We start from the raw sequence: 16,648 nt of genomic DNA, 5'->3' as shown, positions 1-16,648 counted from the left end.
AATCAGAAAAGGCGGATGGTCTACCTCCCTCAAATCCCAACTCCAGAGGAGACAAGAGAGCACAGAAGTGATGCTGCTGATACCGTGGGTGGGAAGGAGACCCACAAAGTGCATGTGAGATACCTTCAGTTCTCTCTCCTGCCATCATTGTATTACACATCTACATATCTCTTCTATACCCGACTCGGGAAGGTGGAAACCTGCTGTTCAGTGGCAATAGGATGACACCTTCTAAATCTTTCACAAGATCATTATCAGATATCATTGAACGCTTCACACAAAGGGTACGCAAGGTTTCAGGTGAACAGGGAGTTGCTTCCTCCTCCCTCACCTGTCTACCATTCCCCCACTGACTTGATCTCACTGGGGGACCAAGCCTTCGCTGCAGGAAAGGGCAGAGCACAACAAAGCAATAGCAGTGCTGGAGCTCAGTCAGCTTCTGGCACCATTTTAGGGTGTGGGCCCCCCCACCTTCTGCACACCCACACTTGTCCCACTCCTCCCTGGGGACCCGCCAATCTCTCCCCATCGCACGCACACATACAGCAAGTCTAAGACTGGTTTTGTTTCTTCAGAATGAAAGATAGCCCTTTCCCCCATACTTGCAGAGCAATGCAGGAGGACACAAGTCTTGAATAATATTAAAAATTAGATAAGAAAAATACATTTAATTTAGGGCAAAAATTAATATCATCATTTCCTAAATACATGTGTGAGTTTTGCTTATTAAAACTTGGCAATACCAGAGTACTGAACTGTCATTTCTGTTCAGCCTTTCAGGTAACCGCTACATTTAAACAGCAATAAAACATGGAGCAAGTTAATATGTAAAATACAGCATCATGTCACATATAGTCAACTGTTTCTGACACGATAATATTTTAAACCTTAGACTCTACTGAAAAAAAGCCAGAAGTGCTACAAACAAGGGGAGTTAAAAAAAGCTATAAAACTTCCAATAATCTTTCCTCCTCCCAAATTTTGAGACATGCACAGGTTACTGGGAGTGGGGCAAATTATTAGGTTGAATTTAAAAAGAAAATCATCCTACTATACTTGCATTTACAGACGAAGCATGAAGACCTACCCCTAGAAACAGGGCATTTGAAATAAAACACATATTGAAGAAGCCTAAATGACTTGAACTCAATCATATTTGAACACCTTCCAATCACTTTGCAGCTACACAGTAAGTGCTATGATTCTACATCCTCTACATCCACTACAGTTACAAACTAGCACAGAGGCACAGAATTAGATTTACCTCGTGTGATTCCCCCCTCCCCATGTTTTATATATTGGCTAAGAGTTTAATCTGAGGTTGTAGCTGTATTGTACCGGCTACAAACAAACCATAGTGGCCAACTTTTAATTTTAAAAAAAAAAAAAAAAAAAATCAAGAAATTCTCCCAGGGAGCTAGTATGAAATAGGAAATTTCAACAAATAAAAAAAACCCCAAACTGTCTTTACCTTATGTTAGATGCCTTGAAAAGTAACACAAGACAAAGATGTAACAGTTTACAGAGAATGCTCAACAGAGGGTTTTACCCCCCTAATTAAACCTTCCAAATGAAAACATACCACTTAACACCATTTTTAAACATGGCTTGCCCCAATGTAATGAATTTGCCCAGAAGCACAAGCCAGTGGAACTAAAGATGTCAGCATCGGCTGTAGCCTGCTGTGGGGATCCTTCCCATATCACAGCCTGGCTTCTGCACTGAGCAAGCTTTGATGCTTATGAGAGAAAAGATGTTTACCAAGCAGAGTCTGCCTGACCTTAGGTAATCCCATGGAGGAGTCTGGCACACACTTGCTAGAAATAGTTTCCACTGACCTGATTTCACTAAAGAGAGGAGGTGGAGTCAAAACGCTCATTGCAGACAAGACTCCAAAACAGCAAACATTTAATTCAGGTTTATCTCTCTAGCCCTGAAGTGATGACGAGAAGTTCACACAGTCACACTCTACTACAACATCAACCGTGCTGCCGAGGGGATCGCCGAGCCAGAAATGCCACAACGGCTTCACTGGCAATGGGCTCTTACTTCTGCTTTCGATAGCAAAATGAAGAAGTGCTGAAGCACATAGAGGAAAAACATTTCACTAAACATGCTCACGCCTCCAAAGCAACTTCCAGTTTGCTTCATGTGTTTTTCTGGTGAAAGCTCCCAGAGAGCATTTCTTAAGCCTTCATGGTGGAAGCATTTCACTTAAAAAGGTACTTACTTCTGGAGAAGCATCCTGGGATGCACTAGATATGTGGAGCTCTCTAGTACTGACTGCCTGCTCGAATTTTGGCTAATTCCCATATTGCAGCTCTTGCAGGGCTTCTGTGTAACCAACAGTGAGTGATCTCAGTGCAGTTTCAAGTGGACAAACACGCAGTAGAGCAGCCAAGCAGCGAGCGGGCACAGAAAACTGACCTCCCCTTACTCGTCCTGCACGTGCGCTACTGTACTGCGGCTGGGGACTTGCTGCGGAGCCAAGTCACCCAGAGCTGCTGGAACATACACTGCAGGCAACATATTGCACTTCATACATTTAAGAGAAGAAAATAAAAATAACCAACTGAACGCGCAGGACCAGTTAGTATTTCTGCATTGTGTTTTAACATGGTAACAGAGTACACCTATGTTTGTTTCCATAAGCAAATGTATTTCCTTTGTGGAAAAAAAAAAAAAAAACAAACACCAAACCGCCATTGCACCCTCATACTTTTCTTTTGTGGTGATACTGAGAGGGGAATAACTAGCAACAAAGCACTAACCACCTGACAAAAATTCACTGCCTGAAGTGACACTTGGTACTAAAGTATCTGCTTATATGGCTTTTTGAGAGGGCTCTTTCAATGACCATCCCTTTGTAAGCAGTTTGCTGAGAACGCTGCTGCCGTTCTGCATTTGGGATAGAGCGAACAGGTGAAGACGTCCGTTTCTTCCAGAGAGTGATGTCCACCAAAACACTCATGTAAGAGGTACAGACTTGACATCTGTAGGGAGGAAAACTGCTCAAGTCTCCCTGATAATTCAGCTCTGGTCTCTCTAAAACCAACAGAAGACTGAAAGCAATGCCAGTGTGTGTGGTGATTTTCACAAACTGACTTTCTTTTCTGTAAGGAATGGCACCAAGAAACTCACATATGCACAATCATTCCCTGACATTCACCAAATGAGCTGCAGTATTAGAAAATTTTGCTCAGACACCGCAAGAATTCAGAGAGGAAAACAAAAAGCTCTATTTATGGTCTTAATCAAGCAAGGCAGTAAAGCAGACAGAACTTCATACAGATGAGGAGCTCCTCTGAAATCCATCCAGATGATCATATGCATATGGCATTTGTTCACGTAGCTTACTAGATTGAAACCATATCTATTACTAGTTTCCAGAAATCCCAATCAAGATCCCTTGATTTATTTTAAACTAATTTCTCCCTAAAGCCATGATATTACTATACTCATTCTGAGCCTGTGATACAAAGAAAAAAAAAAACCCCAAACTGTATATTAGGTATTACCATTTTTATAAAGTTGTATAGAAACCAGGCAACTTACCAGCATAATCCTCTTAGCATAAAGAAGAAGAAATAAGAGAGAGAAAAAGAAAGAGAAAGAGTTAGGATTTTGTATTCCTAGGTACAATATATAAATGCCATGGCAAACCAACCAAAATAAAATATGCATGTGTTTCTCAAAGACTGATTTGAATTAAGGGGGAAGCACAGCATTCAGTTATTTTACAATTAGTGTTCAAAAATGAATAGTTTTCTTTGAGAAAGCAGTCAGGAGAAAATTCCTAAATTATGTCACCACTTTTTTGTGAAATAATATAAATTAAAGAACTTTAATTACTTGTCTTAAAATATATATATATTTTATCAAAGTATAGCAAACTGCAACTGTTTTTCATTAAAACCTGGCTCATAGTTTAAAAAAAAAAGGGACTTTTCACCTAAGTACTATGCAATACATGAAGCACTCCTAAATCGAGAAATTACTGTAAGCAGCTTGAGTACAGTTTTGACTGTGGGAGTCAGTGACCAAACCTACCCTTTGCATGAGTTAGAAGAATTAACTAGTCATCAGTAGAGAACAAGTTTCCTTACTTCTTAACTTTGAAGTGGTGTCACACTTTGACTTTCCATTTTCCAGTTTACTTAAGACATGACTCAAAAGTTACCTTGTTCTCCTTCCACCTCTACCTGCATTTTACAAGCTGTGTTCTCAAAACGGGGGGACTCCAAACAAATAGCACAACCAGCTATTGCTAAAGAACCAAAAAAATACATTTGCAAGCACACATGAAAAGAGTTATGCATACAAACTCTTAAGTGCACAAAGCAGGTCAAGAGAGCAGATGAGGTGTGCCAGCTTCCGGCACTGACATCGGGGAACACTCATCTAACATCTGGCTCGCCACTTTAGGGAACCACCACTGGAAAGCTGATGGTACTAGAGCTGGCTACATGCCTATTTGATGTGGATTAAAACTTCCTCCTTGCAATCGGGTATCAACAGAGACTTACAGGATCCTGCAACCTCAAATACAAGTCAGCAGATGACAGGCTTTTTGTTCCTTCTTAGAGATTGCCTTAAATCCAGTGTTTTGCCTTCTCAGTGTATATCCCCAGACACATTCACCCAAAAGGGTGGGAGACTGGAGGGAGATGGGCATTGCTCCATGGATTCTGCCTCAGTTGTTTCTGAAGTCCTGAGAGAGACCTTTAAGGCCATCCTTCCAGCCAGTAGCTTGTTCGAATGCTTCATATTACCACAGGCAATAGATGTGGAACCATCAGACATGGGAGAACAAGCAAGAGGATGTTCAGTTGCTGCTCATACATGGTAAAACTGTGGTCAGGGAGTATATTTTGTCTTTCTGGGTCATCACATCTGTTTAGGTACATGCATAAAACCTCAGTGGGCACATATGATTTACAGCTGGGGAAAACAGGTTTTAAGACAGATTTATGAGGCTGACCTGGGTTTGAGCACTTTGGATTGCAAATTTTTATTAATACCACTACAATATTTTTATTTATTCTTAGTTTTTAAAATATACCATGAAGATAGTTCATATCCATACTACATTTTCCAGTTGTTTACCACTTGGCAGTTTTATGTTTGACTGAAGTTTGGGAATTGGTTTATATCTTGAAGCATCAGGACAAAATCAAATAACAGCGTAAGTTTGGGCATTATTCTTTCAGTACCATTATTATCCTGAAGCTCATCATTAGATAAGAGTAGCTCCCTTTTCATCAAGAGATCAGAAAATGCTACCTAGTCTATAAAACAAAGAACCACCATTCCTCTTCTTCCACCCCCAGTCTCAGCTGGATCTTTATTAAATGTCTTCAAACAGCTAATACGCCTCACAGTGCATTTCTGAACGCACTATTCAGAAAAGCATGCTCTCTCGTATTTCTCTCTGTCTCATACACACACCGAGATATAGCATTCCAATCCCATTTATAGGCTTCTTGGTATGTCATGCTCTTTCAGGACATGCTTTTGTGTATTAAAAGAACGGCAGAAAAAATCATAGAACTAAATTTCTCTAAATGTATGAGTTCCCATTTCTGCCCCTCCTCTAATAAAAAACTCAAAAGTTTCAGAAGAACTCCCTCCCCCCCCGAATTTGATTAAATGCTTCAACCCATCACCACCTCACACAGAGGCACATGCACAGAGACAGCAAAAAACTCCAGTTGCCTATAAGAAGACAGAGGCTTGGAAGAGGCATCTGTAACTTACTGTGCCAGTTTACAGAGGTTTTTCATAGTATGTTACTAATTACTCTGTGTTCAAGACATTCAATTAAACAAGTGGAATATGGATTAGCACACTGTTTTTAAATCATGCAGAAGTATACTTTCCTCTCATAAACAAAATATAGAGTTAGCTGTCTATATTTTTGCAAAGCCTCCTCTACTGCTTCAGTGAAATCAAATAGAGACTGCAGTGTATATGAAAAACACTGTTCCACAGAAATGCATGGCATATAAGTTGTGCTACGTAAACAGCAGCCACAACCTCCCCCCGTGAGAGAACCTGTAAGACCGGCGTCGAGAGCAAAAGCTGATCTCGTGTCTCTCTGCCCGGATTAGACACCCACCCACCTCCTAGCTCCCCCAGCCACTCACCCCCTGCCCAAGTCCTCCCCTCCTGCCCGCTGGAGTGCCTGGGGTGAGAAACACCTTCTCAGCTGGGGCATCAAGATAAATCGGAACAGGGGAAAGGATGACCCAGAGCCGATGGCTGTGCCTAGGAAGGTGGGAGGAGAGCAGCCCACCCCACCTCTGAGGGCAGACCACCAGGGACCAGAGCACCAGCCATGCTACTCGCCCGGGCTATAAGCGCTCCTCCAGCTCCAGTGAGCGCCTGTAGAGACTTCTCATCCCAGGCTGCTCTAGGTAGAATTCTAGCTAACCAAGCTCTACCTTCCTAACTAGATAGTGCCTAGCAAGAAAACAGCAGAAACAATGAGTCAGTGCAAAAATCACAGTGTGTTTATTCCTTCCTTGAAAACAACAACAAAAAAGTCTTAGAAAAAGCTTAAGGGAAACAAAATTACTGGCTCTCCCCAGATAACATAAGAATTATTCTTAAAACGTACTAAAATTTAACTAATTAATTGATACAGAACACAGCTTGCAGACTCACTCACCCGGAAAAATCTGTAGTGAGAATACCATAATGAAATATGTACATTCGGCTTATGTGGCACAACGTGAGGTATCCCATAGCTACGACAAAGGAGTACCTAAAAACACAACATACAGAATACATAGTTACCAACACAAGTACCAACAAGAACTAGAATTGCTCAGATTGGGTTTGGGCTTGTTTAGGACTGGAGTTTGATTTTTGCAAATTAGGTTGTTAACAAGTCTGAAGCTATATTACAAGATCTGGCAGAAATTTTCAAAGAGGACTGATAGTTTTGTGTACCCAGCTGAAACATTACGGAGGTATCTCTTCACACTGGAAGTGGGGAAAACAGAAGAAATAGGATCGCTTCAAGTTGGGAATTTCAATTTCAGTGTTCCCACCCTCACATATTATTTTGACATTTCTGACTCAAGTATTTGAAACCAGATGATACTGTATGTGTGTCACTGAAGTTATCTATTGCCTTTTTTGTCTGTAAACATTCTTTATTTACACGTACAGCTCTTCCTCAGATCTACCAGAAACTAAAATATTTCAAGTTTAAGATATTTTCTCTCTTCTGATTTTGCATAAAGGCAGATAATGACACATAGCCTAATCTTTTCAGATCTAAATGCTGAAAGATGCCCCTTTCCAGAAGAAGCATTCCTTAAGTGGAGCTTGACAAATTCACTCTGTTTTTCAAGACGATCCCAAAATTATATTTGGCAGGACAGTAGCATGACTCTTTCTATCTTAAGAGTTGAACGATCTGAGGACTGGAGGCGTTGCAGTATCTAGGTGGGGCAGATGCAGCCTTTCCTACAACTAATTTCTCCCTGTATTTACCCAAGCAAGAAAGAGAATATGGAGGAGGTAAGAAGTAGATGGATATTTGGAAACAAGACTGACAAATGAAGCAAACTAGACAGTGCAACAGAGAGCTGGGACACCAGAATGAAAGGCTTGCATCACCTGGACAGGCCAGGACGAGGTCTACTGGTGTCCCCTGCATCAGGAGAAGATAGCCACGTGGAGGAGAAGATGCAAAGACCTACAGAGGAACAAGACTGCACATTCTGCACACCCAGCAGAGCTGAGGCATGGGAGGTCAGGCAGGCTGGTAGCACACACTGCCAAGCAGGGTGCCCCCACACCCATGGGAGGATTAATTATGGTGGGGATCTAAAGGTGAAATCAAACAAGAGGAACAGTCACCAGATGACTGAAAATGAGCCAGGCCTTTGTCAAATCATGGCTGGCTTTAAAAGAAATTAGTTTTTCCTCCCTGGGGACTAATAAACTGCAGTGTGAATGACAGTGATGGATTGCAAGGCAACCTGCAGGTCGTGTGGCCCACAGGAAACGGCTGGATGAAATGCAGGCTGAGGGGACGTGACAGGTTCTTCAGGAGATTCCAGGCAGAATTTGTCTTATTTTATCTCAGTCAGGCATCCAGTCCAGCCTCAGTGAGGTCCTTGGGCTCCCTCTCATCAACAGAGAATGGCAAGCACCCCTCAAAGGCAAGTTACCCAGCTCAGACATGTAACTGCAATAGATGGGATGAAGCATCTAAAATAAGCCTAATGCTTAAGTGTAAAGCACCTAGATTGAAAGCAGGGTGAGATATACTGAATTGCTGCTGCAGCTGGGAGCATTTCTGATGCTGGACTGGTTTGTCCATTTATAGGCCTTGAAGGCTGGCAGCCTCACCAGAGAGCAAACTAGCAGAAAATAACCAGGCAAAGAAGCATGCAGGTTAGTTTCTTTAGTTCATTTGTTCACTTCCACTTGTGTTTTGGGGGGAAAAAAAGCCAAGCCTTGGAGCCCCACTATGAAGAATCCAGTGCTCTTACAAGCCCTCTGTATGAACAGGTCCAGCCCTTAAACTGGCATTTTTCAAGCTTATTCTCAAGCAGCTTGAATACACTGTTATTTTGCCAAAACTAATAATGTGGATGTACTTTGAGTCACACTGCTATGGCTAGTGGAACACAGTAGAAAAGTCCTAACCCAACCCTCCCAGCCCTCCTAAGGTTTTTCAGCATGTTAGATTGCTATTTCACACTGACTCAAATCAACACATGACTATCTCACAGCAGTGGGTGACATTATATGAACCAGCTTAATTTGTGTTGCAGTATACAGCTATTCTTCCTATTGTGAGTAATTGGCTGAACAGTAAGAGTGAGGGGGTTTCATGTTGAATCTGTGCCCATTTCCCTACCACTACCTCAAACTTGCCTAGGAAGACATAAGTAAGTATTGCAGGATCCCCTCTGTAGCCTTGGTTCCTCTGACCTACTCCTGCACTTCCCCCAAGTGATGGGCAGAGACAATGACCAGAAGACAAGTAATACACATTTTAGCACCTTTTCCTTCTGGTCTCTGGATGGCATTTCTTTCATAGACATTGTCCAATTAATTTTTTTTTTTTTTATTTATTAATTACCTCTGGACTTCTGGGCTTTGTACTCTGTGAGGGGGTGGAAAAAACCTCGATTAATACCTGTCTTGCTGGTGCAAAATGCTAGTAACTGCTATAGACAGGCCTGTTTATGGTACACATTTCTAAACAATCCTAGAGAAATCATAAGTGATAGTTCCCATTTGGGCTTTAGAGAGGGGTGACCTCAGGAAGACATAGAGAAGAAGGAGAGATGATTATCTGAGCATTAGATCCTCAGACAGCCCTGGCTCTGAAGACAAGCAAAGAAAGGGTTTCCATTTCCCAGCCCAGACTGATGTGGACGTGAGCATTCAGCAGCAGCTACAGAAACAGCCACACAGCGTAAAGACAGAAATCACCTGTAACACACCCAAACCAAACCACAGTATTCACCACATGCTCTTAGGGAGGCCAACACAAAAGTAAAGAAGTGGGAAGAACTACCAGCTTGTCCTTCTAGCCTGCTATAAAGTAGCAGTTTTACAATTAAAAATTCCTGTTTGTGCAGACTGATGGGAAACAAATGACTCCACCTACAAAGTTTTAATAACTTCCACGTGCTGAACTCTAACAGAGAGTATCGTACACACACGAGAAGGCTCGGTGTGTGGGAGCAGAGGTTCTTCCACACGAACTTCCTCTTATTCAGTGAAAGAAGCAGATATAACTACCATGTAGTTTTCATTTTCATATGAAAGCGCTTTTTGTCTTTTGGCCAGGAAGGCACTCGTTTGATAAAGGCACTTTTCTTCCTTCCTCTGAGACATTTGTGTAGGGAAAAGAAAGATCCCATGGTCGAGAACTCATGATGATGCTGTGAGCTTCTGCTTCAAAGCAATAACATTTCTGGTACTTTCTACTTTTTCAAGCTCAAAGCCCGGTACCAAATGCAAGATTTAATTTCATAGATCATTAAGTTAAGCTGCCACAGTGACCTTTTCTGAACTACCTAACTCAAGAGGAAGTGGAAAATACCTAAAGGCCAAACAGCAAGGGGGAAAACACATTAAAAAGGATTATCACAAGCAATCCTCAAGGACACAAGACCAAGGAGAATATGACTTCATTATGTTTAAGAAACCAGAGGTTTTGGCATAAACTATTAAGCCTACAAAAGCCAACTTTTGAGGCCAGCAATTTTGCAGGGAAATGCAATATATCAATGTAAAAAACACAAATCGAGATTACAGCTGCTTCTGTAACTGAACGAACAAAGCTCCTGCAAGTAACTGGGAAAGAAAAGCAGGAAAGGAAAGAAGGTAGTCCTAAAAAACCCTCATGCTTCTCTGTGAGAGAAGTTGTCAGAGGGGCAGCTCCAGACTTGCAGCCGTATCCGCTCACCTGTGGATGTTGGGAATACTCGCCATATTCATAATACCATAGTTCATCATCACCAGGACAAAAAGATGAATGGAATACCTTGAAGACAACAAAGTGAGTGTTTAGATAATTTCTGTGTGACCTGGAAGGTCTGGTAGTTCAGAGTGAGAGAATATTTTTCCATGCAAACAACATAAATGCGATGTCATATCAGGGTATCAGTAAATATGGATTATCACAATGACATCTTTATAGCCTGAATATCCTACATAGATTAATACTTATTGACAAGATATTGTCAATGCACTTCATTCCGAGAAAGAGCAGCCTAGGTCAAAGTGCACATTCAAACTAGATGCATCTTTTCCAAAAGAGGTATCTTCACAGCAGACTGGTGTGGCTTTAACTTCCAGAACAAACATCACAGATTAAATACTTCACTTACAAATACTTTCATGGCTCATTTTACTTTGAGGGTTTGGGATGGTTATGCTAGTTAGGAATTCTTTTTTCTTTAGGATAACATAGAAAGTGCCTTAAGACTAAAAAGATGTAATCCAGAAAAGCTGATATGAAGTTTAAAAATATTTTTACCCAAGCCTTGTCTACATGGTGACTAAATACTCACCACCCAAAGCAGAAGACAGCAAAGTATATTCCAAAGAGGGTGGCAAATGCATGGCGAACAGCAGAGCTGGCATGACTGGGGCCCAAGTAAATACGAAACCAAAATGCAGCCAAAAGTGCAAACAGTTGACAGGCTACAAAATTGATCTGTAAAAGACAAACAAAACAAAAAATGGTTGTGATTCTTGGAGGAGGGGGGAAGGAGTCTCTCCATTCTCAGAATAATAAAGAATGGAGCCAGGAAAAGCGGGGGGGGTGGGGAGTGAGAGCAATGAATCTTTTGTTTCTTAGCATTCTCACTTGCGAGCCCAAGCAGTAACTTTCCTTGGCCAATGACAGAAGGGATTAAACAAGCATGTAGCCACCCAAAAACTCAGACAGGAGGAAGAGCAGGCTCCAGCTACCCGAGATACAGGCAGGCTCTGGGCGGTCCTCACTCTCCCCAGGGAAGGGCTCTGCTCCGCTGCCAGCGGCGCTGGCATGCCAGCCCAACCCAGGTGCAGGGGACATCACCCCCATCTCTGTCCTCCTGGTGGGAGGCAGAGGCCAAGAAGCAGACTGGGACTCTGAAGCATTGCCCCGGTGCCTGACTTTCTCCACAGACCCCAAAACAAGGGTAAAATCAACAATCCTGATGTGACACTGTTTCACAAGCAATAATTAGACAGCCACCTTAGTTGATATCATCTACTCCATAGCATCCTCCAAGCAGGCCTTTCAACTTACCAATTTTGAAGTTCAAGACTGCAAAGAAACCAACCTTGCTCTACCGTCACGCAGGCAGCTAAAAGAAAATTCTCCTCAACTGTTCCTTGGCTACTGCATGTCTCTATAGAGCATGGGAAGCGGTCTGGCCCAATCGTAAGGAGGTAGCAATGGCAGAGGGAGCACAAGACATGTATATGTGGAGGGCAAGTAGTCCATGTCTAGAGGCTACTCCTATGAGACATAAGGACAAGCAAAAGCTTCAGTGTCCTCAGAGCAAAACCCAGCACGAAAACTGCCTTCTTCAAGTCACCTTCTCTTTGACAGCCTCAGCAAAAATCCCAGAAGTCGGAGGAACAACAGAGCTCCAACAGACCAATACAGCATTAGGATACAACATCCGCAAGTCCAGCCTGGACCCTAGACAGGTGGAGTTAAATTAATTTATTCAGCTGCAGTCCTTTTTTGATTAAAAAAAAACCCAACCCCAAAAAACCACCCTGAGCTCTCCAGCAGCAAGTCATCCTAGACTGAGCAAAACTAAATCGGCTGCAACATTTAAGCAATCATTTGGATTAGAGGATTATCCAAAGCTACCAGTCCAGGACAGGATGATATATCTCACTCAGAAATGCTCTGACATGCTGGCTGTCCAGAGGTGGTTGGATTCAAACACATTGTAAATGTTTTTGACAAGAAGCCTGGTTAACAAGACACTACAGCCCTAAACTGCCTTTATTCTGGCAGACTAGATCCAACATGGTGCTGTTCAATCAAATGCTTTTATTAAAGGTTTGTTGGCTACATTGTGGTAGTTCCTTTATTTCAGTGATGCAGGTAGCCATGCAACAGAATAATGCAATAATTTCAATACTTAGATACACTGAATTTTAGTTCTTTGGAGCAGAGACAAAATACCTATTTAGTTCTTGTTTGTGTAAGCAACCAGCATTTATAACAGACGGTATCATAGAACTATACCCAAAAGCAAGTAATTAGCAATGTCTTATTATGACAATACTTCATGTTTTATTTAAATAAGACAATTCTTATTTTCCGTGCAAGATTTAAGAAGTGAGAGAAAGAAATTGCACTGGTCTCACAAAACCCAGATGCTGTAGTACAAATCCCAAACTCTCATCTGGTCTATTACAATACAGTTACCCTCAAAACACTAACTCCGCCCCTCCCCTCCTTCCACAGCCAGAGGCACTGCAGAAATGCCTGAAGAGAGGATATCCCGTACAGGGCTGCTCTTATTGCATCCTTTCTAAGCAAGTTTCCAAGACTGATGGATGCCAGTTCATCAGTGACAATTCAATGAGCCTTAATCCCATCTCAGCCTGCTCCCACTTAGGGTCATACTAGGTACATCCAGTGGAGCTCAACTTTGTGGCATGCAGAGCCCCTCTGATTCAGTGTAAAGAAGGAAAGTGCAGAGACTCCAAGAAACCTGATGTGGCCAATTGTTTAAAAGACAATTTGTTGTGCAGCATTACTCACGGAAGCTTTACACCAGTAAAAACCATCAAGATAAGCAAGCGTTTGCTTTTTACTTTCATCCAGTTCTGACATGTTCAGTCCAAGATGTTAAAAATGCTGCGACTTCAGAGGTTCACACACAGAGCAAAATGGAACTGCAAGATCCCATGGCAGACACAGTCATAACAGCATTTACATAGCTAAGGCAGGTAACCACAGCAGCAGCAGAAAGCAAGCAGCACAGACTTCATCACAAGCTAACATATGGCATATGACAGCACAGCAGCCTTGCACACATGGGCTGTTGCTCGCCTATACTATCAGTTCCTCTGAGCATGTGTTACCTGTGCTACTTGGATTAAAGTTAGCACGGGTACACAACCATGCCACTATCACACCTTCCTTTTGTTGTGCAAATTAACCAAGATAATTCCTTCTCTATGCTGCTTTTGCAGGAGTTGGCGTAAATCCTTGTACCAGGCTAAAAGCAAAAGTACACACCAGCCTTACGTTTCAGTCAGCTTTCAATTTATAAGGGCTGTTTCAGCAGAGCACCCAAACACCACAGATCTAATGTACTCAGCAAGCAATAATCTCAGAATTCTAGTTTTCATTTACCCTTTTTGTAGCAAATTAAGCTAGAAAGTACCTTGCAGAGGAATGGCTACAACACACCATTACAAGTTACACATATGATTCAAAAAACAAAACATTAACCTTACTTTTCAGGATCCGTAAATGACAGTGATGGTGTTGTAGAGACACAAACACATATCAGGATTCCTGAGTGTCATCTGAACACTACACAACCTACCACAATAGCATAAGGGAAGTGAGAAGGCTGCACCCAATGCACTGCTTGGTAGATTGACTCTCAGATACAAAAAAAAAATGCAGTCTGAAATGCAGAAAGAGAAGATTTTCACTCACTGGCTGAGAACATTCATGCCTTTGCCTTTGCCCTCCCTTCTGAACTGCAACCACCATAGCTCTTCGGCAGCTTTCCAAGTTCCTTTCCCCTGTGGCCATGTTTTTCTGACAGACAGCACTGCCCCTAAACACAACATGCTGCATTTGTTTTTCTTTGTCTACCATTAAGGCTTTCAAGGGTTTTTGTGTGCATTTACAGTAACACATACACATTACAAACAACATGATTGGTTTTAAAGGATTCCTCAGCAGAGGGGTTGGGAAAGGGATACCAATGAACAAGAAGGCCAGGTAAACAACATTACTGATAAATACTTTCTGTCATTCATGAGGTATTTGGTACCTGTTGGACAAAACCATTGTGGAATAGTACTGGGGAATACTTCTTGTATCTGTCGACCTATAACCCTGCACTTGGAATCTGAATGCACAAAGATGACCTCTGATTTCTGTGGGGTACAGTCTGAAAACCAAACTTAGCTGTGCAGAGCTCACTGCAAGGTCTAGCAGATAGTTTACTGGAAGAGTGACTTTTAGAGGTGCTAAGCAATTGCAGAATACTTCTGCAGATCAATCCATTCTGAGTTTTACCTGAGCCAAACTGAAAGTGTGGATAAACCAGGCCAAATCTTTTCTTAACTATAACATGTCACAAAGAGAAGCAGGGAAGTTGTTTGCTTCTTGTGTTTGGGGAATGTAAGACAAATGTCAAGACACCAGTAAAACCTGGGAGCTCCTTTCCAAGTGTTGAAAAATTTGTTCTGCCTGGCAGGCTGAATTCCGTATTTAGAACTGAGCACTAACGTGAGACCAGACCAGATCTGGTCTGCTCTCCACAGACTCATAGAGGGATATGATAGCTTTTCATATGACTACCATCTCTATTTAGTTATTTATAGGTAACATTTTAAACACATGCAGCATTCACATGCATACACATGAAGACTGCCAGTTCATCTGACAGTGACTTTACTGCATTCTGTTTAACATGAATTTTATTCCTCACCAGACATATTTAAAGTACCTAAGTAAACAGATGCCTAAGATTTTAAGAAATGTTGCACTGCATCACAAGTGAAGTAACACTCATGCTTTCCTCCCTTTTCCTTCCCAAAGATGAAAGGGTTCATATTATTCCCTTTTGGTTATTTCCACTGTTGCTAAAAACACTTTGTAAACAGTAAATTGAGGGCTTCTGAATGTTGATGAATGGTGTCCACACAAAAATAGCATGGAAATAGAGAAGAAATTACACGAGAATTAATCCTTCTCATTCTGACCCACCATTATAAGTTATTTAACCCATGTTTTTAGCTAGTCACATCTATTGAGTGTTGCCATCAAATTTTTTTCACATCTGGTTTCAACTTTGCTAGCAGAAAAGAAACACCTTTGCTTTTTACAGTCATTTTCTTCCATGCTCTAGCGAGTAAGAGGTAATAAAATTAGGAATCAGAGCACATGATATGTTGCCAAAACAAGATACTATCTTCCTTTCATTTTCCATGATTAAACATTGGAAGACAGAAAGGCAGTCTCATCACAGTATCCTGCACTGACATCTGGAAGACTTGTATCTGAGTCATAGCCGGCTGAAGACAGCCTTGCAATGCAGAAACAACATATCTGCACTACTGGAGAGAGAGAAAACCTGGAACAACTCCAGCCCAAGTGGGTTGATGGTTATTGTTGTCTGGTTAAGGAATTCTTTAATATCTAATAGTCTCGACTTGAAAAGGCCAGATGGATCCAGAGCATGTAAACACCAGATATGAACAACAAGAAAAAAAAAAACAACGTAGTTCCTCCCTTTATCCATTCAAATTCTGTAGTAGCAATAACTCAAAGTGATGTTTAGACTGCAAAACTGAGTTTTATACACAACTAGCAATCAGGTCAAACCAACCGACCAAGCACCTATGACGTTGACACAAGAATAACCAAACATAATGGTTTCAAGTTCCCCTTATACTATTATGCTAAAATCAAAGCCCTCAAAGTACACAAAAGGTTAGTTCCATCTGCCTCAAGCCTTTGCACCTCCTCCCATTTTTAACACGGTGAAACCAACTTCGCATATATTGGACTGGTGCTGTAGGAAGGGGAAACACAAACTCCTGGTGATCTGGAGTCATCTTTTCAGTCATCTCCAACAGGCAGGACATATTACATGGGAAAGTCTTCTCTTCAACTTGCTAACCATTCTCAGAGGAAAACCATAAAACTGTTTGCCCTATATTTTATTGGGTCCCATTAACCATTTGCAGGTGGGCACTTTTAAGGACAACAGCCCATTGACAAGTCACAAAATAAAAGTTCCAAATACCTGGCACTAAATACATGTGTCTCGATCTCAGCATTTGGAGGACATGAGCCCGTTGCTGATAAAACCAAGTGGGAACAGTTATGACCTTTTGTTCTGGGCCAAAGTCCAGGCTCCATGGTGGAGGTTAAAAAAAAAAAAAAAAAAAAAAAAAGGTA

The 16,648-nt window shown here is 41.7% G+C and overlaps 1 protein-coding gene across 1 annotated transcript in view; it reads right to left on the bottom strand.

The window, feature by feature from the left end:
- Window positions 1–16,648, bottom strand: part of MBOAT1 (membrane bound glycerophospholipid O-acyltransferase 1) — a 56,917-nt gene that overhangs the window by 21,454 nt on the left and 18,815 nt on the right. The window contains exons 2-4 of the mRNA XM_075704914.1: window positions 11,052–11,197; window positions 10,445–10,522; window positions 6,671–6,766 (exon numbers count right to left, since the gene is read on the bottom strand). Coding sequence (XP_075561029.1) covers window positions 6,671–6,766; window positions 10,445–10,522; window positions 11,052–11,197 — 320 coding nt within the window. The remainder of the gene's footprint in view (window positions 1–6,670; window positions 6,767–10,444; window positions 10,523–11,051; window positions 11,198–16,648) is intronic.

Source organism: Pelecanus crispus, chromosome 2 (genome assembly GCF_030463565.1).
Source record: "Pelecanus crispus isolate bPelCri1 chromosome 2, bPelCri1.pri, whole genome shotgun sequence".
NCBI lineage: Eukaryota > Metazoa > Chordata > Aves > Pelecaniformes > Pelecanidae > Pelecanus > Pelecanus crispus.
This window is presented reverse-complemented; position numbering and strand designations above follow the sequence as displayed.